We start from the raw sequence: 24,669 nt of genomic DNA, 5'->3' as shown, positions 1-24,669 counted from the left end.
GTTTGGTGACTTCATTTTCTGCTCAATTGCAGTATTTAATAAACCCTAAACATAAAAAAGTACAACTGTCTAAAGCTCTGTTGGAGGCATCCTATGTACAAAACCCAAAATTTTTCACATTTTCCCAAATGACTAGGCCAAGTTTGCACTTGCAACTGGACTCAAGGTGCTGTTCTGTGCTGTATTTTTCTATGTTCTATGCATTATGCATCGAGGTGCACTATCAACAACAATGCTTTGTTCCTCCCATCTCCCCATGTTTTGTTACCAAATAAGCCCTTGGGAATTAGCATGGTTTTCACTCAAAGCTTCTTTGCTCCAAATGAAACTTGGATAATGGGGGTTAATTCATGATATTTCTTAAAAAAAAATTCTTGAGCTTAGAAAAAACCATGACAACAGGGCAACTTCTTAATTCTTGTGGTCTTTAACCAAAGAGGAGGTTGAGCTAGAAAGATTGCATTCTGCCAGTGGCAAGTGAATTGGAATTAGAAGTCGGGGGAGGGTCTGGACAAATTTACTTTGAAGAAGCACTGCAAGTTAAAAAGTTAAAAATGAAAGTAACAGCTAAAAGTCAAAGAGGAGAGAGGGAAAGCTCACGTAAGGTTTCCTGACATATCACAATGAAGACATGCCTTATTCTCATAGACTACAACACTCAGGATGTTCTCTTTTAAGCCATGATGTGGAGATGCCGGCATTGAACTGGGGTGGGCACAGTAACAGGTCTTACAACACCAGGTTAAAGTCTAACAGGTTTGTTTCGAATCACTCGCTTTCAGAGCGCAGCTCCTTCATCGGATGATTCAAAACAAACTTGTTGGACTTTAACCGGGTGTTGTAAGACTTCTTACTGTTCTCTTTTAAAATAAGGTTTGCTATTTAGCAGTTCTTAGAAATAATGGTTGTGCATGTTAATTTTCAGATTCTTTTGAACACAAAACAAGGTTAACTTAAAATGTACTTTTGCACTTGAATTGCAATTACACAAAATCATGATCATAATAAATATCCTTCTTGAACTACAAATTCATTAAAAGCCAGGAGATGATCAACAAATTTAACCAATAATGAATGGCCCTGCTTTAAAATATAATGCCTATTTAATTAATACCTGATTCATAAGATTAACGAAAGAACATTATTGCTGAAAACAGTATAGGGATCTAGACCAGTATTCCATGAATCCATATTCATCAAACTTATGAACTCAGCAAGTCGCGCAGTTGAGTACACTTTTAGCAACACCATGTATGCCCAGTTGAAACTGTTGCCAAGTGATCCCCTCGAGGCTCAGCCCTCACAAATATCTTTGTTGGGTTCCATGAGAAATGTGCCTTCGATGGAATGAAGCCCAACCTTCTACCCCTTTCATATTTTCTGATACCTGGATGATATGTTTGCAATATTTAAATCTACAGTTGCATGTAATAATTTCTTTCCACATCTTAATGGGCTCCAATCCTGTACCTTTGAAATGGAGCAATCAAATGAACTCCCTTTCCTTGACGTACTAGTTGGGAAATCTGCAAGGGGTGCTCTGTCATGGTCTACTACAAACCGACCTTCACTGGTCAATATACATGTTGGGATTCCTACAGTTCTAAATGCTATAGGTTGGCCTCATTGTCAGCCTCGCAAATAGGGCCCCAAGCTATTTCCTCACCACGCAAGCTAAAATCAAAAGGATCCTGTGGGATAATGGTTACCCTGATCAAATCATTTCACTATGTATATCACACAAATTCCAGAATTGGACTCCAAGACTGTCACTTTCAGCCATGAAAGGTGCCTTGTCTACCTCCAATTAGCCTGGAAGAACAAGATATCTCAAATATATGAGTAAAACGTGAAGCTATCTGTTTCACGTACTATGCAGTAACAACATGAGTGACATTCGCCGTCAAGCCAAAAAGATGTTTTACGTAGAGAAACATAGACAATAGGACGTCATTCATCCTTCAAGCCTGTCCCGCCATTCATTATCATGGCTGATCAAGTTCAATACCCTGATCTTGCCTTCCCCCCCCAAATCCCTCGATCTCTTTCGCCCCAATAGTTATATCTAATTCCTTCTTGAAATTCCGCAATGTTTTGGCCTCTACTTTGTGGTAGCGAATTCCACAGATTCACCATTCGCTGGGTGAAGAAATTTCTCCTCACCTCAGTCCTAAAAGATTTACCCCTCATCTTCAAATCATGACCCCTAGTTCTGGACTCCCCCACCATCGGGAACATTCTTTCTGAATATACCCTGGCTAATCCTGTTAGAATTTTGCAAGTTTATGTGCGATCCACACTCACTTTTCTAAACTCCAATGAATATAATCCTAACCAAGTTAGTCTCTCCTCATATGACAGTCCCGCCATTCTAGGAATCAGCCCGGTAAATCTTCGCTGCACTTCCTCCATAGGAAGAACATCCTTCCTCAGATAAGGACACCAAAACTGCACACAATATTCCAGGTGTGGCCTCACCAAGGCCCTGTACAATTGTGGTAAAACTCCTACTCCCATACTCAAATCCTCTCTCTATGAAGGCCAACATACCATTTGCCTACTTTCCTGCCTGCTGTAGCGGCATGCATACCTACAGCGACTGATGCACGAGGACACCAAGGTCTTGCCGAGTATCCACCTCTCTCAATTTACACCCATTCAAATAATAATCTGCCTTCCTATTTTTGCTACTGAAGCGGATAACCTCACATTTATCCACATTATACTGCATCTGCCATGCATTTGCCCACTCATTCAGCCTGTCTAAATCCTGAAGCTCTGCACCTTCCTCGCAGCTCACCCTCCCACCCAACTTTGCATCATCTGCAAATTTGGAGATAATGCATTTAGTTCCCTTATCCACCTCAAAAAGCTGGGGTCCCAGCACAGATCCCTGCGATGCTCCACGAGTCACTGCCTGCCAATCAGAAAAAGACCCATTTATTCTAACTTTTTGCTTCATGTCTGTTAACCAGCTTTCTATCCATCTCAAGACACTACCCATTATTATTTTTTTTTTTAAATTTTAGAGTATCCAATTCATTTTTTCCAATTAAGGGGCAATTTAGCATGGCCAATCCACCTAGCTTGCACATTTTTGGGTTGTGGGGGCGAAACCCACGCAGACACGGGGAGAATGTGCAAACTCCACATGGACAGTGACCCAGAGCCGGGATCAAACCTGGGACCTCAGCGCCGTGAGGCTGCAGTGCTAACCCACTGTGCCACCGTGCTGCCCTACTACCCATTATTATTGTCCATCTCAAGACAGTACCCGTAATCTCAAGCGCTTTAACTTTACATATTCAGCTGCAATGTGAGACCTTGTCGAAAGCCTTCTGAAGGTCTAAATAAACCACATCCACCGGTTCTCCCTGGTCAACCGATACAATGAGTAATGTGGCATGTGAATTTCAGTGCCAGTGTGATGCTAAGTTATATTGGCCAATCGTCCCAATTACCGGCAGATCGTATCAACAGCATGTCCCAGCTGATGTTCACTATGGGCAAGGCACAGAATGTACCCAACCAGCACGTACTTGAAAAACTCAAAACAGTGTCCAACATTCAATATGATTCCGCGATTGCACAATACTTGCCAAATAATCTTCAGTGTGATCGGAATTATGCTGACAACCAATTTAAGATAGTCAGTCGGGCTTGCAGTGTGGCACATCAGTTTGTACTGGAAGCTGGCATATATTAATACACAGGGCCATGCTCTTTGCAGACAGAAATAATTTATACCTTATACACACATTGTGCCTGTCTCAGCTAAACAAAATAAGTGACACCATTTGCAGGCTCATTCCTCAGGACAATGCCTTGCCCAGAGTCAAGATGTCTGGTTCAAATTTTGAAACATTTGGTAGTTAACTGTCAAGTTACCATCAACTGGTACATCCAAGGCAACACCTCTACCAATCACAGTCCACTTGCCAAACAATCAGCACTCTCCGATCAGTACAAATTTGTTAATTTCTCTGCACTGCATTCTTGCATGACAAAAAATGTCTCTTTTTCAGCAATAGTAAAGTTCCACACTACCAAATGACAAAAAGAATATGGTATGAAGCAAATGATTCAAATGAACTTGCAATTTGAATATAGATGGATTTACACTTAACGTTGTGACACATTATTTTAGATTTTGGAAGATGTATTCTTCACCTTCAGGACCAGGACAGATTGGTACTCCTAACTGGTCAAGTTTAGATATTGCATCACTCACTTACTTTAGATCTATATATATTTTAAAAAGCAGTAACATTTAAAAATGTGAAATAAAAACACTAACAATCACACCACTGTAACTTTGTTCAGACATATGCATTTAGATATTTTTTGAATTACTCCTATTAAAGGGCAACTTAACCTGTGTCAAGCTTTTTGTGAATACAATTTTTCCTTTAGTGAACTGGAGGCCATCCAAAGTTCTACTATTTGTATCTTTATTCGCACCAGGCCCTGTTCACCTATCACCCCAGGGGAATCAACATGCGGGGTAACATAGTCTCAGGAAAGCCAAACATTTAGGACTGAGCAGAGGAGAAATCTCTTCACTCAAACCATTGTGAATCTTTGGAACTGTCCCAGATAGTTTTGATCCTCCATTCTTGAATATATTTTAAGGCTGAGCAGAAAAGATTTTTAGTCTCTCGGGGAATCATGGGACACAGGAAATGGATGGAAAAACAAGCAGTCTGCAGCTGCTCATGTCAGTGGGAAGCAAGAATCACCTGAATTAGGATATCAACATCCTTCTTTTGAGTACAACTCTCGTTGTTTAATAAATTATCCTAATATCAAATGTCTCCTCCTTGGAAATTTGTCTAATCTCAAAACCTCTTAAAGTCAGCTCGAAACACAATATTCAGATGAAGAAAAATTTGGCATACTTCTCTAATAGATGGGAAATTGGAGGAAAATCGGTACAATTGCTGCCCTAAATACTTTTATACTACCAGCAGAATCACAAAGCCTTGCATTCAGATTCTATTCAACACACGCGCTTTAGAGACTCTCCATTTTCTTAACTTAAAATTTCAATCTTTCACCTTTCATAATCAAAACAAAAAAATTGCTCCCAGAAAACTGACCAATTTTACCTCTGTTACATCGCCTCACTGTGTTCCTGCCTATTCTCATTTGCTGAAGCCCTCATTCATGTCGATTCTACCTCTCGGCTGACTATTCCAATGCACTCCTGGCTGGCCTTCCATATCTACTGTAGCCACCTGGGGTGGCCACGTCCCGATTCCAAAATGGATACCCGCAAAGAGAGCAGGGAAAAATGGACAGCACTAGAGCAAACAAGCAGGTGCAAGGTTTCCTGTGTATTAGGACTTGCAGAATTGAAACTACTAGCCATTAGCATAGTAATGAGCTATCTCCAGGGACAAAAAGAAACATTGAAACAATCGGTGCCAGAACAGACTTCCCAGCGCCAGTGGAAGCCAAAACAAAGGCAGGCCAACGGTTACATAGGGCCCGCCTTTGTTCTGCCATTCACACATTTTAATCTCTTCCTGCGCCACTATCAGCACTCCTTTTAGCCTTAATCACCCTCATTTACATTCCTTTTGTCCTCTATCCTCAACATCTTTGTCAACCTCCACCTATTGCTGGCTCCTATCCAGTCCCACCGCTCCACGGCCCCACTAAAGTATAAATCTGACACCATTTCCAGTTCTCTCTAGCCTTGACAAAGTCATCCAGGCTTGAAGTGTTAGCTCCCTTTTCATAGAATCATCGAATTCACAGTGCAGAAGGAGGCCTCTCAGCCCATCGAGTCTGCACCGGCTCTTGGAAAGAGCACCCCACTTAAGTCCACACCTCCACCCTATCCCCATAACCCAGTTTTCTCTCCACAGATGCTGTCAGACCTGCTGAGATTGTCCAGTATTTTCTGTTGTTGAAAAATAGTCTGGTCATTAAGGATCCTCTTGGATGGAGTGATCACAGCATGCTAGAATTTCAAATTTAGATTGAGGAGCGAAGACAGAGTCCCATACTAGAGTTTTAGCAATGGGCAGAGGTAATTATGCAGGCCTGAGGAAAGAGTTGGCCAAATAGACTGGGCACAAATAATTGAGGGTAGGACAGTTGAGGAACAGTGAGAGTATACAGGGATATATTGAATACCTCTCAATTAAAGTATATTCCTGAGAGGAAAAGGAGTTGAAAAAGGGAGAAAAACATTCTATGGCTGAAAAGGGAAGGTTAAAGAGGACATAAAGTCAAAAACTTGGGCATACCATACAGCAAAAGATAGTGATAAACTGGATGATTGGGAGAACTTTAAGGTCCAGCAAAAGGATACTAAAAATAAAAATCAAAAGAGAAAAGCGAACTACCAAAGGAAACTAGCAGAAAACAAACACTGCTACCAAAAGCTTTATAAAGAGGAAAAGAAAAGCTAAATGTTGGCCCTTTAGAGGACAATACTGGTGAAGTAATAATGAGGAACACAGAGGTGGCAGAAGCACTCAACCAATATTTTGCCTGTCTTCACGGGAGAGGAAATTTAAAAAATTCCAAAAACTGCAGTTAATTAAGAGGAACTTGATGCAATAGCCATCACATAACCTGTGGGATAAAAGGCAGATACGTCTCTGGAACCAGCTGGCCTCCACCCTAGGGTATTCAAGGAAGTGGCAGCAGAGATAGTGGATGCATTGGTTATCATCTTTCGAAAGTCCCTGGATTCTGGAAAGATTCCAGTGCATTGGAAACACGCTAATGTGACATCTCTGTTCAAAACGAGAGACGGGCAAAAAAGTAGGAAACTATAAATCTGTTAGCTTGACCTCTGTGGTGAGGAAGTTGCTGGATCAATCATTAAGGAGATGACTGAATATTTGGAAAGACAAAGCTCATTGTCAGCATGGTTTTATGAACAGTAAGTTATGCTTGACAACCTTGGTTAAGTTCTTTGATGATGTAACCAGTAAGGTGGATAATGGGGAACCTGTGGATGTGGTATATCTAAACTTCCAGAAGGCTTTTGACAAGGTGCTGCATTAAAAGACTGATCCAGAAGGTGAAGTCGCAGGGAATTGGGGATAGAGTACGAGATTAGATTGAGGCTTGGCAGGCTGACAGAAAGCAGAAGGTCGGGATAAATGGATCCTTCTCTGGCTGGTGAATTGTAACTAGTGGGGTGCCAGAGGTCAGTCCTCTGACTTCCAACTGTTTACAATCTACATAAATGATCTGCAAGCAGGGACAGAGTGTAACACATTAACATTTCAGGATGATACTAAAATAGGTGGGAAAGCAGGCAGTGAAGAGGAGATAAAGAGCTTACAGACGGATAAAGGCTAGGAGAATGGGCCAAAATTTGGCAGATGGAGTTTAATGTAGATAAGTGGGAGGTTATCTATTTTGGCTGAAAAAATAGAAAGGTAAATTGTGCAAGTGTAAAGCAGACTCAAAATGTGTCTGGGCAGAGGCCTTTGTTCATGAATCGCAGGCAGGTGCAGCTCACAGCCAGAGATGGTCCTCGGGTTGGACGGGAACACAAGGAGTGGGAAGGAATCGGACGTCAAAATGAGCCACTGCAAAAAAGCACAGCTGCAGTCCTTTGCACCACTTAACATAGTGGAGAAGATCTCTGAAGAGCCTGCAATGTATTGGTTGAATGCAGTCTAATTGAATAAGGTGACTCCGGTTGAAATGGTGTGAAGAGTAAATGGTCAACCCCTTAAAATGGAAGTCAATACCTGGACTTCAGTGACCGCAGTGGATGATCAAACCTTCAAATATCTTTGTGCTGGAGCAGTCATTAATCTTGAAGAGGACAACAGCCAAGCTTTCAACATACATGGGGAAATTTTGAAGATCCTCAGAACAGCCAGGACCCCAGTGGCCTACAGGGGTCAGGAGGCCAATTTGCCATGGAGGGACATAGGCCCAATTTGTTGGTAAGAGTCTGGTTCAGAAAATAGATTCAACGAGATGGAAATCTTCAAAATATTAGATATCATCCTTCAAGATGTTTTAATGCATTAAGATGACCTTCACAAAGAACTGGGCCGGATTAAGGCACAAAAGCTAAGATATATGTCAACCTGAATTCAACACCCAAGTTCTTCAACCAGACCAATGCCATGTGCATTGTACAAGAACCTTGAAGCAGAGATAAAAAGTTTGGAACAGCTCGGTATGATCAAAACGTTTCAATTTTCAGAGTGGGCAGCACCAACAGTCCCTGTACTTAAATCTGACCGGTCAAAATAAGGATTTGTGGGGACTACAAACGGACCATAAATCAAGCTGCCTAGGTTGATAGGTATCCGATTCCCTGAATTAAAGACCTCGACACCAAACATGTGAGGGCCTCACCTATTCAAAACTAGACTTCAGTCGCTCCCACCTGAAACTGGAGCTGGATGAAGAGTTTCAGAAATTTGCTAACCAATACCCACACAGGGAATATACTAAGAAGGGTAGATGAAGTGAGAGACCTTGGCTTACAAGTACACAGGTCCCTAAAGGCATTAGTTCAAGTTGACAAGGTTATAAATAAAGCATATGGAATGCTCTCCTTTGTTGGCAGAGGTATAAAATACCAAAACAAAGATATAGGGCGAGATTCTCCGCAAATGCGGAGAATCGTAAAGGCTGCCGCACGTCAAGCGTCACGTCGGCCACGCATGCGCAGGTTGGACAACGCCAACCCGCGCATGCGCAGTTGCCGTCTTTTCCCTCAGCCACCCCGCAAGACGTGGCGGCTTGATCTTGCGGGGCGGCGGAGGGAAAAGAGTGCGTCCGTTACGGACGCACGGCCTGTGATCGGTGGGCACCGATCGTGGGCCTATGCCCCCATTGGCATGGCCGTGGTACTGCTGTGCCAATCGGGCCCCCAGATGCCCCAAACGGGCATCTGGCGTCCGTTTCATGACGGCAGCAAGCAGGTGTGTTTGCTGCCGTTTTGAAACGGGCGTGAAGGCCCGGCTGCTCGGCCCATCGGCCTCGGAGAATCGCCGCTCGCCGTTAAAAAAAACGGCGAGCGGCGATTCGTGGCGTGTGTCGGGCGTGTGGGGGTGGGGTGGAGAATAGCGGGAGGACGTGAAAAATGTCGGGAGGCCCTCCCGCTATTCTCCCACCCGGCATGGGGGGCGGAGAATTGCGCCCATAATGTTTGAATTATATAGAACACTGGTGACGCCACAACTGGAGCATTGCATGCAATTATAGTCACCACATTACTGGAAGGATGTAATTGTTCTGGAGAGAGTGCAGAGGAGGTTTACAAGAAAGTTGGCAGGGGTAGAAAAGTGTAGCTACAAGGAGAGATTGGATAGGTTGAGGTTATTTTCCTCGGAATAAAGAAGGCTGAGAGGTGACTTAATTGAGGTGTACAAAATTGAGGGGAAATTATAATAATCGCATATTGTCACAAGTTGGCTTCAATGAAGTTACTGTGAAAAGCCTCTGAAAATTGACAGACAGGACAGGATAAAATTATTTTCCTTGGTGGAGAACTCCAGAACCAGGGTTCAAGACAAGTCAAAAAGGTGGAGAAGGTACATGAGGAGGAACGTTTTTTTTTTTAAACACAGAAGGTAGTGAGAGTCTGGAATTTGCTGCCCGACTTGGTGATGGAGACAGTGGTCCTAAACTCTTTTGAAAAGTACGGACAGCACGTGATTAGCACTGTGGCTTCACAGCTCCAGGTTCCCAGGTTCGATTCCCTGCTGGGTCACTGTCTGTGCGGAGTCTGCACATTCTCCCAGTGTCTGCGTGGGTTTCCTCTGGGTGCTCCGGTTTCCTCCCACAGTCCAAAGACGTGCAGGTTAATGGATTGGCCATAATAAATTGCCCTGAGTGACCAAAAAGGTTTAGATGGGGTTATTGGGTTATGGGGATAGGGTGGGGCTTAAGTGGGTCGGTGCAGACTCGATGGGCCGAATAGCCTCCTTTTGCACTGTATGTTCTATGTTCCATGTAAAAGTATCTGGGCCTGTACCTTAAGTGGTGTAAGTCACAGGGTTATGGACTGGGATTAGAAAAGGCATCTTGGTGTCCTCGGGTTGGCATGAAGATGGGCCAAATGGCTTCCTTGTGTGCTGTAACTGTTCTATGGTTCAAAAGGCCCCTTGAATATGCCGGACTACCGTTCGGCATAATTTTAGTCTGCACTATCCTCCAGCATAATATGGAAAATCTCCATCAGGGAATTCCCACGGTGATGTTTTACCTTGATGACATGGTAGTAATCGGCACTAAGTCAGAGGAACACATAGCCAGCCAAGAGGAAGTATTGAAGAGGATTTGTGATGTAGGGGTTTGCCTAAAATGCGGAAAATGTACTTTTCAGGCCTCCGAAGTGATGTAACTAGGATTGTGTTTTGATGCAAAAGGATTGCACCCATTGGAAGAAAAGATTAAGGCCATTGGAGACAGCCCTGCTCCCAAAAATGTCAGTGAGCTTAAGCCTTTCCTTTAATTATTGAAATGAAATGAAAATCGCTTATGGTCACAAGTAGGCTTCAAATGAAGTTACTGTGAAAAGCACTTAGTCACCACATTCCATAAGACCATAAGACCATAAGACATAGGAGTGGAAGTAAGGCCATTCGGCCCATCGAGTCCACTCCACCATTCAATCATGGTTGATTTCAACTCCATTTACCCGCTCTCTCCCCATAGCCCTTAATTCCTCGAGAAATCAAGAATTTATCAATTTCTGTCTTAAAGACACTCAATGTCCCGGCCTCCACCGCCCTCTGTGGCAATGAATTCCACAGACCTACCACTCTCTGGCTGAAGAAATTTCTCCTCATCTCTGTTCTAAAGTGACTCCCTTTTATTCTAAGGCTGTGCCCCCGCGTCCTAGTCTCCCCTGCTAATGGAAACAACTTCCCTACGTCCATCCTATCCAAGCCATTCATTATCTTGTACGTTTCTATTAGATCTCCCCTCAACCTCCTAAACTCCAATGAATATAATCCCACGATCCTCAGACGTTCATCGTATGTTAGGCCTACCATTCCTGGGATTCCGGCGCCTGTTCGGGAGGCAGGTATGGGAATTGAACCCGCGCTGCTGGCTGCCCTGGTCTGCTTTAAAAGCCAGCTATTTCGCCCTGTGCTAAACCAGTCCCTATTACGATGGAAGGGTTATTTCGAATCTACTCACAACATTGATACCATTACACCAAATATTAATAAAGTATCAGCGTTGGCAATGAACAAATGCTTAAGAAGAAGCCTCCTTACAAGTTGTGAACCAAGCCTTACAGTTGTCAGCCCCCTTGCTCATTTTGATCCAGGGAAACCAATCTTGTTGACATGTGGTGCATCCCTTTACAGTAGGGGCTGTTTTATCACACAAAATGGTAGATAGTTCAGAACACCCCATCGTTTGCCTCAAGGACCCTTTCAGAACAAACTATGCCCAGATTTAGGGCGGCTTAGCAGTTATATTCAGAGTGAACAAATTCCACTAGTCTGTGTATGCACAACATTTTGACATAGTGACTGATCACAGGCCATTACTGAGCCTGTTAAAAGAAAGATACACCCATATTGTTCTTAGCCTCGGCAAGGGTGCAGTGTTGCGCCCTGTTGTTAGCGACTTGCTTTTCAGCACCGGCATGGGACGCAGTCAGGGCCGATGTATTATGTGGTGGACGTTAATGGGATGACCAATAAAAATCAAGTCAACCACCTGAGTCATCGCGTGGTGGCAACCCACAACATGGAATGGCACAGTGGTTAGCACTGCTGACTCACAGCCCTCGGGGCTCAAGTTCATTTCCAAGCTTGGGTGACTATCTGTGTGGAGTTTGCTCATTCTCCCAGTGTCTGCATGGGTTTCCTCCCACAGTCCAAAAATGTGCAGGTTAGGTGGATTGGCCATACTAAATTGCCCGAGTGTCCAAAAGGTTAGGTGGGTTCACTGGGTTCGGGGATAGGGTGGTACTCGGTCAGAGGGTTGGTGCAGACTTGACAGGCCAAATGGCCTCCTTCTGCACTGTAGTGATTATATGGTTCTATGGAGTCGACAAGACCAGTGAGCATTGTGAATACTCCTGTAACTCAGTCCAGCCAAGGGCACCCAGGGACTCCTGTTTCTATTCAACCTGCTGCTTCTGTCTAAGGCAGTGAGGCTAGTTCACCAGGCATCAAAGTGGTCCCTCCTGAGGTGGCATCGAATGTGGACCACCCGATCACCCAAAAGAGCATCAAGCCTGTGGCAGGGCTATGGAGGTTTGGGAGACCTGGAGGTCTCCAGAGCGTCTGACTTTTTGATGGACTCTCTATCGTTGGTTATCCCCATTAATAATGATAACTTTTGTATATAGTTTTTGGGTAGTATGTTAATGGATTTCAGGTGGGGGGGGGATGTGCTTGCTTGGTCCCTTAAAAGGGGGTGGGCTCCGTAGGCCACGCGGTCACCTTGGGAGCACACAAACCCTGGCCGATGGGGCATTTGCACAGGACCTTGGGCAGTGTGGACCAGTGAGCTGAAGTGTAAAGCCCTGTTGTATAGTGTTCTGTGCCTGTTACCTAACTCGTGTCCCATCAACAAAGCTCCTGGTTTCTTACTGGAAGCCTCCTATGTACGTCTTGAGCCACCACATATATATTCCTCTGTTTAAATTATGGCGAGTTTATGGGACAATTAACTTGCAAATGCAGCAAATTCATGAAAACCGCTGGACAGTTAAGTAAAACTTGCCTTTTGCGCAAGCTAATAGCTGAGCTGCGTACGTCAGTCAATAGCTTGTGGCGATTAGCAACCTGGGTGTTTCTTCCTTGAAAGTTGTGGTCAATTTGCACATCAATAATGGTGTGCCTTGTTGCAACACTATTATTTTTCATTCAAAATCTGGTCTGTTAATAACTCCACAATTCCAGCCTTCCCAAAGTCAAACACAAGCAAATAATTCAAAATACTTTTAACTATCACCTTTCAAATAGAATAATTCATAAAACCATCTTATCAATTCAACCCAATTGCCTTCAGCAATGTGCATAAGTACATCAGAACATACTATAGAAAACTCTTCAAGTTTGTGACACACTCAGTGGACTATGATGCCCTTCAAACTATGTTCTTATCCCTCCGTTTTCAAGAGCAGTTAATGTGTCTAATGTAGCCTGAAATGTTGACTTTCAACATGTGCACACTTGATTTATTAGAAATGAAAATTGCATTGAGATGAATGGTCTATATTTTCTGTCTTTATGCACACTTACAGCAGCAATTAAATAAATGCAATTTAAACGAGAATTTCCAAGGCTTCGCTTCAGGCAATAAGCTCATTGAAGCTCAACTGAACAAGATCCTACGTAAGTAGGTGAAGTGGACTGGTCCTCTGGGAAGTGGGGGAGGGGAAGAAGGTACATTAGAAAAAAATCTACCGAGATACTATAACTGGAGTTTATCAATATTCACCATCACAGAAGTGGAAAAGCAAACTAATTTAAAACTATTCTAACTAGAGCATAAAAGACTTGAACACAACTTAAACTGCAAACACTATATGCAGCAAGCTGTTATGCAATTTGACAGTTCCGAAAAGTAATCCCATCTTCTGCACTGAAAGGAACCCCACAGAACATTAGATTGAGAAGTCTTTTGCATTAATAATTGACTATCGGGAAGCCACCACATTTAATCAGCCGCTCACCCAATTCATGCTTCTCCCTTGCGCTGAAATAAAATCAAGTCTCTACAGCATATGGTATACCCCGATGAGTAATGCTGCAATTATAAAGAAAAGCTAAGGAATATTATTAACCATTGAAAAATATCCCAGTTATACAATTCACGGTTTCACATATTCAAAATATATTATACATAAAACTATTGTCGGCTTCTGTATTTGGTAGGATAAAATTAGATAATTTTTCATCTCATGACAGTAAACATCTTGAAATTATGAAAACGTTATTAAAGCCCAAAACCATCTATTTAACAGGTGACATACTGATCTGGGATGTATAATTTTGTTAATCCATTAGAATTGTTATTAGGATTGTAAAAGTGGAGCATCGACCATGTGACTATATAATTTGTACACTGAAATAAAAAATTTACACTTACATAGTGGGCTGGATTCTCCGCTGGCGGGATTCTCCATTGCGCCGGCAGTGCACCCACACCCGGGGATTTCCCGACGGCATGGGGCAGACCACAATGGGAAACCCCATTGGCCAGCTGGCAGGATGGAGAATTCCGCTGCCGGCAGGGGCATGCCACACCTGAAAACCGGTGTGGCGGGATGGCGAATGCCGCCCGCTATCTCCCATGTCTTTCTGATGTCCCCAAATGCTTAAAAGCCAATTGAATACTTTTGAAGCATTGACAATGTTGTGATGCATGCAAATTCCCGGACCACCCAGAAGCAGCCACCAACCAAGGAAAGGAGGGAAACGTGCCAGTCTGCAGGTGAAACTAAAACAACATGATTTGACAACGGTTTGAAGTCTTCTCTCCTCAGAATACTCCTGAGAAACGTTCAAGCAATCGAAAACAAGCTGGACGAACTTAACGCTCGACATCCCTCTCAGAGGGAAGTGAGCAGACTGCTGAGTGCCCTGCTTCACAGAGACATGGCTCACTCCTGGTTCAACAGACTGTGCCATACAACCAGAGGGCTTCTCAATTCACCGGGTGAATGCATCATAGGGCAAGGCGAAGGGTGGAGGGGTTTGACTCCTCATCAACACCTCCTGGTGCTCAGACGTGGCGACCCTGGCGAACTACTATTCCCTAGACCTGGAATACCAAGGAGAATCAGCTGGTCTCCCTTTGGGATACGGGACGATTGGTTGAGGCTGGAGTAGAATGGCTCTTTTGTCTCATCCTTGCATCTAGGGTTGGGGCCTAGGCACTGACCGCTGTGATGTGCTGCTGCTGGGGCAGGGTAAGTCGTAGGGTCATGAGGCGTTCGCTCACCCCAGTGGGGGATTTGTTGAGATGACCGACCAATTTGTTTTTTAGGGTGGAGCCAACCCCGTGGTTTGCCTTTCCAGAAGAAGGGGTATCTGCCACTTTGTTCTTTAAGCTGGCCTTCTCCTGCCAGTTGTCTCTCATTCAGGGCGGTGATGTCAATGTTGTGGCACCGGAGTTCCCGGACTTGGATGGCGGTGCAGCATTCAGGTCTGTTGCTGTTGGGGTTGTCCATAAGGGTCCTGCCATTCCAGGTGATGAAATTCATTTGGGTGGGTGGGTGGGGTGGAAGATGGCTGCGCGTAGATTTTTTTTTAAACGTGGGAAGGTCGTTACACACAAACCAATTCACGATCCCAGCAGAGCAAGGTCTTGGCCCAGTGGCAGGGAAATCCAAGACGACTGGAGACCAGACTTGCTGGAGGATGGGGACTAACAAACATTATTCTGCCTGTCAGCGCATGTAAAGCATGATGTCATTTTACCACTCTCATGCCATGCAGTTTCATCCCTGTTTGCGCTGCTCCACTCGCCCCACCGCTACTCCTCTCGCCCGATTGCACTGCTCCTCTCACCTCGCTGCTGCTCCTCTTGCCCAGTTGCACTGCTCCTCTCACCTCGCTGCTGCTCCTCTTGCCCAGTTGCACTGCTCCTCTCACCTCACTGCTGTTCCTCTCGCCCCTTCACTGTGATACTGACTGCGATAGCATACCATTACCAGACAGCTTCACTGCGACGCTGATGGTGGCAGGACACCGTTCCCAGACTGATTATTCGACTGCACTGCTAACTTACTTGCGCCTTCTAAATGGTAGACAGACATGGGGAGTCAGGCGTGCTTTATTCACCGCAGAATTTCCAGCCTCTTAATCTTGTGCTGTTCACAAATATTCCCAGAATTATTTTTCTCATTTACATGCCTCTCATCTTTCGGCTTCGGTGATATTGTCTAAATAAATCCAAAACCTGTGAATGTATTTAGCTCTCATTTAAAATTCACATCCTATTTTAATTTACCTTGACAGAGCACGTCATGAAGATCCTTGACATTGAATCCATACTCCATTTGTGGTATTTGCGTAATTCACTAAGGTCATCTCTTTGTGGGATATAAATCATAATCTATGATCCATTATGGTTTTTCTATTTACACAGGGTGTGACACATTATACCTATTCTGGAAGTACTTGATGTTGTTCGTGTCCAAGTGGTAATTAATATCCTTCACATTCATGATTATGCACAGAATATTTTTAAATTATTTGGCTATCATAAATTTTCCTTCAGAATTAAGAGTAAATATTGGATTTAGGGATAAGATGAGACATCAGTGTCATGGAATTCATGATTGATGAGTGTGGTCTGACTTGAGGGGACAAGAGTGAGGGGACAAGAGTATGGGGAGATGTGATACAAGGAAGCTAAAATGTTTCTAAAAGCATGTGGATAATGTACCACATGCAGATAGTCTTGATCAATATGCATGCACACATTCAAAAAGAGCAACAGAAATGATTACACGTGAAAAGCAAAAGAGCTAAAGCTGTATCAGCTATACAGAAGAAAGTGAAAAGATCAAACCCAGAATTTGTTTTTCATTTATGAATTTGGAGTATCCAATTCTTTTTTTCCCCAATTAAGGGGCAATTTAGCGTGGCCAATCCACCTACCCTTCACATCTTTGGGATATGGGGGTTGAGACCCACACACCTAGAATATTACTCAAAGTTCAACATACCAACGAGAGCAGAAGACACAGGATTAAAACTGCACGATGAAGTTATTCATTGGTCATTAAGCACTTCATGAAAGCCTGGCTGTTTGATGGCAAACGAGACATTTTCCTTTACTGGCTGAGGCATAGAAAATAGTGAAGAGAGATTAGGCTTGAAGTGTGTAAAACATCAGTTAGACCACAGCTGGAATACTGCATATATTTCTGGTCATCACATTCCAAGGAAGATGTGATCACGCTTGACAAGGTAAAACAGTTTTACTAGGATATTGACAGAAATTGAAAGTTTTAGCTTTGAGGAACAATGAGGTAAACTGGGGCTGTTTTCTTTTGAAGGGGATGCTGAAAGAAGATTTAATTGAGGTGTATAAAGATTATGAAGTGGCTCAATAGTGTGGTCAGGAAGGACTTACATGCCTGAGCCAAGAGATCAATGACTGGGGCATAAATTTGAAGGAACAAGCTGAAGGATTAGAGGGAAGCTGAGGAGAATTATTTTCAACCAGAGAATTTTAATGCACAAATAGAAGCAAAGATAGAATTGTCCTACAAATAGCAAATAAATAAGCGGTCTGCTAACATATTTTTGGTGGTGTTTGTATAAGAAGGAATAGTGGCTAAGGCATCAAGACAAATCCTTTTGCATCTCTGAGTGTGTCAGGGATCTTTTACATTTACCTGACAAGCCAAACAGGGTCTGATTTAACATTTAATCTGGAAATCAACGCCTCCGATAATATAACATCCTCTCAGTGTTGCTCTAATGAGTCAACGTTTTGTGCTGAAACAGAGAGTGGGGTTTGCTGTACATGAACTGTTGACTCTGGTAACGTCACTAACAGCTAAGCCAAGTTTACCAACATAGTTAGGAACATTGTTGATGACAACAATGGAGGCAACTCATTTCTCCACTCGGCATCATAGGTGGCTTATCCTGTCATGCGAAACTTGTATTAGAAGTATTAAAAATATTTGCTGGCTAGACAGAGTAAGGAGATGAGTTTCAATCAACCTTCTGACAGATCACAGTAGTACCAATGAGTGTCAACTAATGTGTTATGGCAGCAAAAGTACTTATTATCCTCAATAGCTTCATCTGCATTTTAATTAGTTATTTTAGTGAGAGATTCACATGAGACTGACTACCATGACATCTTACAAAGACAAGGGAAATACAGTCAGGTCCATCATTCCAGCTCGCATTTATTCACAAGGTATAGAATTACAACTAAGAAAAATGGTGCAATAAGGCCCCAATTGCTTAACTTAAGCACCACATTCAATGCACAAAATCCTAAGTAACCTTTCCAAAATCTTTGAGCAAAGATTGTTGATTAGATGGTGCCGGAGCGTGGCAATGTTCTGCAAGCTCTCTCCCAAAGATCCTCCTTCCAACATCTCTTTCACCGTACTCACTACATTCCATATGCGTCACCTGATGTCTATGTCTATGTATTTATCAGGGCAGCACTGCTGCCTCACAGGGCAGAGGACCCGGGTCACTGTCAGTATGGAATTTGCACAGTCTCCCCATGTCTGCATGGGTCTCGCCCCCACAACCCAAAGATGTGTAGAGTCGGTGGATTGGCCACCCTAAATTGCTTCTTAATTGGAAAAAAAGAATTTGGATACGTGTCTATGTATTTACATTGTGCATTTATCATATGTCCTCTGTTTTTCATGTATGGAACGATCTGCCTGGACTATACGCAGAATAGTTTTCACTGTCCCTCGGTACATGTAACAATAAATCTAAATTAATTACAACATGGGCATACAATAGAAATGAAAGGCAGAAAATATAGAAAACTAGAATAGAGGTAATCATCAATACCTATGCTTATTCACACTGGCTTTTTGTTGTCCCAGAGTTTCCCCTTGCACAGGCATTTAAGTATTTTTATAGTGTGAAGATGCCAGCATACTTCGTCAATTGCCTGAACCATCTTTCAGATGGCTTAACTGTCAGTCAACAGATTGGGCAGCACGGTAGCATGGTGGTTAGCACAGTTACTTCACAGCTCCAGGGTCCCAGGTTCGATTCCCGGCTTGGGTCACTGTCTGTGCAGAGTCTGCTCGATCCCCCCGTGCCTGCGTGATTTCCTCCGGGTGCTCCGGTTTCCTCCCACAATCCAAAGATGTGCGGGTTAGGTGGATTGGCAATGCTAAATTGCCCGTAGTGTCCAAAAATGTTAAGTGGGGATGACTGGGTTACGTGGATAGGGTAGAGATGTGGGCTTGAGTAGGGTGCTCTTTGTAAAGGCCGGTGCAGACTCGACGGCTGAATGGCTTCCTTCTGCACTGTAAATTCTATGATAACTTTGTACAATAAGACATTGAAACACACCTGCCGTTAGCAATTCAAAAACCTGATTTCCATAAACTCTTAACCCATGCCCCTCATAACAATTTCTCCTCGACTCTGTGTGTACATTTAATTTTACCCCACCTCCACAAAACTTATGCTTGGAAGGTAACGAATGGAACTCCACTTAAATAGGTGATTTGTTGGCCTATCTAAAAGGTCAAACTGTAAACTTCTCCATTATCATTCTTAAAGAAAAATTAAGCTTTGTGTCTATCGTAAACAGCTTAACATAAGTAACTGAGGACTTAAAATTCTCAGTGTTCAGCTTCTGGCCAGCATTAGACTGAACGACAATATGTGCAGACATTCAAAGTGCGAAGTATGTACTCACCAGTGTCCATTTGCCAAACATACACCGATCCATCTGAACACCCAACCACGAGGTAATCATCAGAAGGTCTCCACTTGATAATTTGAATAGGAAATAGATGCCTCGATGCCAGCATAATGCACTTCTTGTCTCGGAGGCTGAGAAGACCCACTGAATGGTCGCTGGCGACTGAGCAGATACAGTACTGTACTCGAGACTACAGCCAAAGTCAACAAGGAAAAAATATGCACTTTTTAATATTACGGAGATACTTTTGTTTGGAGACATGTTTACTGAAAAGAACTACTTTCTGTTTTGAATAGGACAAGTGAAAATTAATTAGACTGACCTTAGAATACAAGGCCAAAATACAAATTGCTAATAGACTAATTAAACTCACTGCAACTCCTCGGAGCGCCAATCAGCAGCAGACTGCAACTCCGCTGAATTGTTAAAGCGCCTGTCTTGCCCGACATTTGTGACTCAGGCCAAATGAGACTGCGTCCCCAGCTCCGGCCACAAGGTGTGAAAGGAATGGAGTGAAGGAAGACTCGACCCCTTTTTACGGCACTATCTGGGATGTAGGATTCCAACATGGGATGTAAGGGGGGTTGCTGTCATATGCGGGGCTCAGTCTGGGTCTTTAAAATAGTTATGTTGAAGTTAACAGTGTAAAACTGGCTGAACCATCCAAAGTTAAGAGATTTAAATCGCTTTGTTGGATATTTCCCCAAACAGTGCAATCGTCCCGGGAGAAGTTAGCCCTTCGGAATTGCCGGGTAAACCCCTAAAAACTTCAGAGGGGAATTCCTCAGCGCATCTTTGGAGTACATCCCAAATCATACGTTGGGGAGCCAGGAAATTATGGATCTTAGTTTCAAGAACATAAGCTTGGATAAGATTACATTAAAAATAACAAAATCTACTTTTAGAACAGCAATTGGCCCACTGTTGAAAGTGCATACTATTGCTGGCAAAGATCATACAGGATTGTGTCCTGGAGGTGACAGGGGAGGACCAGGCGCGGTTCATGAAGGGATGTCACCTGACGTCCAACATTAGACGGCTCTTAAATGTTTTAATGATACCAGCAGAGGGCCGCCATGTCGAGGTGGTGGCAGCCATGGATGCAGAAAAGGCCTTTGATCGGGTAGGGTGGAAGTAGCTGTGGGATATCCTGGGAAGGTTTTGGTTCGGGCAGGGATTCGTTGACTGGGTCCAGCTGTTATATCAGGCACCACTGGCAAATGCCAACCTGAACCGGTCAGAATATTTTAGTTTGTGTAGAGACACAAGACAGGGCTGTCCACTCTCCCCACTACTATTTGCCCTGGCCATAGAGCCCTTGGCAATGCTCCCGAGATTGTTACTTGTGTTTCAATGTCTTCCAATTTTTATCCCCAAGGCATTTTTCAGGAAGATGAACGGAGTGATCCCGGGTTTTGTATGGGCTGGTAAGGCCCCGAGGAAGGTCCTTTTGGAATGGGGGCACTGGATGGGGGGTTTGGACCTTCCGAATTTTATTAATTATTACTGGGCAATGAATATATCGATGGTTAGAAAGTGTGTAGTGGGGCCGGCATCCTGTAAGGGTACAAGCTTGGAGGCTTTGTTAACGCCATATCTTCCATTCTTGTCGGCTCAGTACTCCACAGCTCAGTGGTAGTGGTAGCCCTGAGGGCGTGGGGGCAATGGAGGCAGCACATGAGACTGGAGGGGGCATCTGTGTGGTCACCGATCTGTGAAAACCACCGTTTTGTTCTGGGAGGGCTGGACGGGGGCTTTCGGAGATGGCTGCAGGCAGGGATTGAGAGATTTGGTGATCTCTTCATTGAAGAAGGTTTTCCAAGCCTGGAGAGATTAGAGGAGGAGTTTGAGTTACCGGGTGGGAACTGATTGCGGTACCTGCAAGTATGGGACTTTGTCTGGAAGCAGGTTACAAGCTTACCTCGCCTCCCTCTAAGGGGACTGCAGGATAAGGCGATGTCAAAAACATGGGTTGTGGTGGTGGTGGTTTTGGGGGGGGGGGGTCTCGGAAATATATAAAGAATTGATGGAGTGGGAAGGGGTCCCAATCGGGGAGGTGAAGAGGAAATGGGAGGAAGAGTTGGGAGGGGTGCTGGAAGTCGGACTATGGGAAAAGACCTCGAGAAGAGTCAATTCATCCTTGTCGTGTGCCAGGCTTAGCCTGATCCAGTTCATGGTGGTCCATAGGGCTCAGGTGACTATGGCCCGGATGACTAGTTTTTTTGAGGAGGTGGAGGACAGGTGTGGGCAGTGTGGGGGAAGCCCAGCGAATCACGTACACATGTTTTGGGCGTGTCCAAAGCTGAGGGGATTCTGGCAGGGATTTGCGGACATCATGTCAGAGGTCCTAGAAGGGAGCATTACTCAGAGTCCAGAGATGGCAATATTTGGGGTGTCGGAGGATCCGGAGGCCCAGAAGGGGAGAGAAGCTGACGTACTGGCCTTTGATCCCTGGTGGCTCCGAGATGGATTTTGCTGGGATGGAGGGTCTCGGAGCCTCCAAAGTCAGGAGTGTGGGTTAGTGGCATGGCAGAGTTTCTCAGGCTGGAGAAGATTAGGTTTGCCTTAAGAGGTTCAATTCAGGGGTTCGCTCGGAGGTGGCAGTTTTCTTTAAGGAAAACTAACCGTCAGCAGAAGGTGGAAAGGGAGGCATTTAGAATAAGGGCAGGAAATCTAATATTTGGGCAGTCAGGAGGTAGGGCGGGGGGGGAGTTGGGTATGTTATTGTGATGTTGTTGCGTGTGTCAGTCCGCTCTGCTGTTTCGAATGTTTAAATGTTAAAATTATAAACGCCTCAATAAAATGTTTTCTAAAAAAAAAGTGCATACTATTCCCGAATCTCCCAGTCAGCTTTCTATACTGCAAACTTCCGTTCATCCAAAGCTCAGTTTCCTGTGACCTAAGCCATACCAAGTCCCACACTTCAGGCATGATGTGAGGGCCCTTGAGAGGAGGCAAAGGAAATTTACCAGAGTGGCTCAAGGAATGAGGGATTTTTAGATACAAGATTAGGTTGGAGAAGCTGGAGTTCTTTACCTTGAAGCGAAGCAGAGAGGAATGATTTTATGACAGGTTTAGATAAGGGGGCAAAGAAAAATTGTTCCCATTAGTTGAGGTACAAGAATCAGGGAACACAGATTTAAGGTTATGGGCAAGTGATGGAGGAATGATGTGAGAAAGAATCTCTTACCATTATTTTTAAAAATTTGAGTACGCAATTCTTTTTTTTCCCCAATTAAGGGGCAATTTAGCGTGGCCAATCCACCTATCCTGCGCATCATTGGGTTGCGAAGCGAGACCCACGCAGACGAATCGAACCTGGGTCCCCGGTGCTGTGAGGCAGCAGTGCTAACCACTGGAAGAACCTATTAAAAAGCAATGAGTGATCATGTCTTGGAACTCTCTGCCTACCAAAGTAGTGGAAGTAGAAATAATGAAGGATTTCAAAAGGACACTAGATGGGCTCTTAAATGTACAGTGTTACAGGAATAGTGCGGAGAGATAGGACTGTCTGGATTGCTCTGGAGAGCCAACATGGGTTCAATGATGATGGATTGCTCTTGAAAAGTCAAGAATGATTATATGACGGCACTAAATGGATTTGATAGTTCAAAGTTAGCAAATAACGTCCATAGAGTCCCTACAGTGCAGAAGGAGGCCATTTGGGCCATCGAGTCTGCACGAACCCTCCAAAAGAGCACCTTACCTAGGCCACTCCCCGACCCGATGGCCTAACCCCACCTAACCTGTTTTTCTTTGCCCAAACATATTCCTTACCATCTAGAACTTCAAGGTAGGTGGGCTAAGGTACAAGAATCCAGGTCCTAGACCCACAATAGGCATGATATTGTACCATACTTAGAATATTTGTATTATATCTGCCATTTCGTGGAATGGTTCACAAAAGAACAGCAGCAACAAATTTGAACTGAAAAGGTGGAAAATGTTAAAGTCAGAAGTGATTTTAAAACTGATAATGAGAGTTGACCAAGGGTTTATAGAAATAAATGATCGTGGGCAGTTAGCCAAGTTTTTGGTCAGACTCGTTTCGGGGCTAATAAATAACATTTTATTTGCAGTAGACAAACTTTGAAATTCAAAACATTTGCCCAGTGAATAAAGCCATAAGATTCCACAGGCTTAGAACAAAGAAAATATCAACTTTACCATTCAAAGTCAGAAAGATAAAACAATTTACAATTTCTAACCTGCACTCAAATTTTTTTTAAAAATTCATTCAAGGGATGTGTGTCACTGGCTCGGCCATCATTCACCGCCCCGGCCATCATTCACTGCCCATCCCTAATTACCCTCGAGATGACGGCAATGAGCCACCTTCTTGAACCATTGCAGTTCATGTGGTGTAGGTCATCCACAGTGTAATTGGGAGAGAGTTCCAGGATGTTGGCCTGGAAATAGTAGAGGAACAGCAATTTATTTCAAAGTAAGGATGGTCTTTGGCTGAAGAGAGGAAATTGCAGGTGGCATTCCGATGTCTCTGCTGCCCTTGATCCTTCTCATGGAATCATTGAATTTACAGAGCTATTCGGCCCATAGAATCTGTATCGGCCCTTGGAAAGAGCACCCTACTTAAGCCCACGCCTTCACTCTATCACTGTAGCCCAATAACCCCATCTAACCTTTTGGACTCTAAGGGGCAATTTAGCACGGCCAATCCACCTAACCTAGGGGGGTTGTTTGCAAGCGCTGTTGGGGAGGGTTTAAACTAATGTGGCAGGGGGATGGGAACCAATGCAGGAAGTCAGAGGGTAGTAAGGACGGGACAGAATCAAAAGCTATTAAGGAGAAAAGTGGAAGGCAGAGAAACAGATTAAACTGCCTAGTATGGCAGGGGGGTGGGAACCAGAGCAGTAGGTCGGTGGGAGAAATAACTGAGGGAAAGCTACAGACCAAGGCCAGTAAGATTAAGAGGAAGAGCAGGCAGGGAGTGATTGTTCAACGCAGAGGGGCTGGTGGGCTGAAGTGCGTTAGTTTCAATGTGAGGAGTATTTTAGGTAAAACAGATGAACCTGGAGCTTAGATTAGTACATGGAATTATGATGTTGTTGCTATTACAGAAACTTGGTTGAAAGAGGAACAGGATTGGCAACTAAACATTCCAGGATTTAGATGCTTCAGGCAGGATGGAGGGGGATGCAAAAGTGGTGGGTGAGTTGTATTATTGGTTAAGGAGAATATCACAGCTGTGCTGAGGGAGGACACCTTGGAGGGTTCAGGCAGCAAGGCAATATGGGTAGAGATCAGGAATAGGAAGGGTGCTGTCACAATGTTGGGGATTTACTACAGACCTCCTAACAG

At 44.0% G+C, this 24,669-nt stretch overlaps 1 protein-coding gene across 6 annotated transcripts in view; it reads right to left on the bottom strand.

Moving 5' to 3' along the window:
* The window catches only part of LOC119962662 (WD repeat-containing protein 7), an 869,538-nt gene that overhangs the window by 667,646 nt on the left and 177,223 nt on the right, over nt 1–24,669 (bottom strand). For all 6 annotated transcript variants that reach the window (XM_038790561.1, XM_038790562.1, XM_038790559.1 and 3 more), the window contains one exon: nt 19,345–19,540. In XM_038790561.1, the coding sequence (XP_038646489.1) occupies nt 19,345–19,540 (196 nt within the window). The remainder of the gene's footprint in view (nt 1–19,344; nt 19,541–24,669) is intronic.

Source organism: Scyliorhinus canicula, chromosome 3 (genome assembly GCF_902713615.1).
Source record: "Scyliorhinus canicula chromosome 3, sScyCan1.1, whole genome shotgun sequence".
Taxonomy (NCBI): Eukaryota; Metazoa; Chordata; class Chondrichthyes; order Carcharhiniformes; family Scyliorhinidae; genus Scyliorhinus; species Scyliorhinus canicula.
This window is presented reverse-complemented; position numbering and strand designations above follow the sequence as displayed.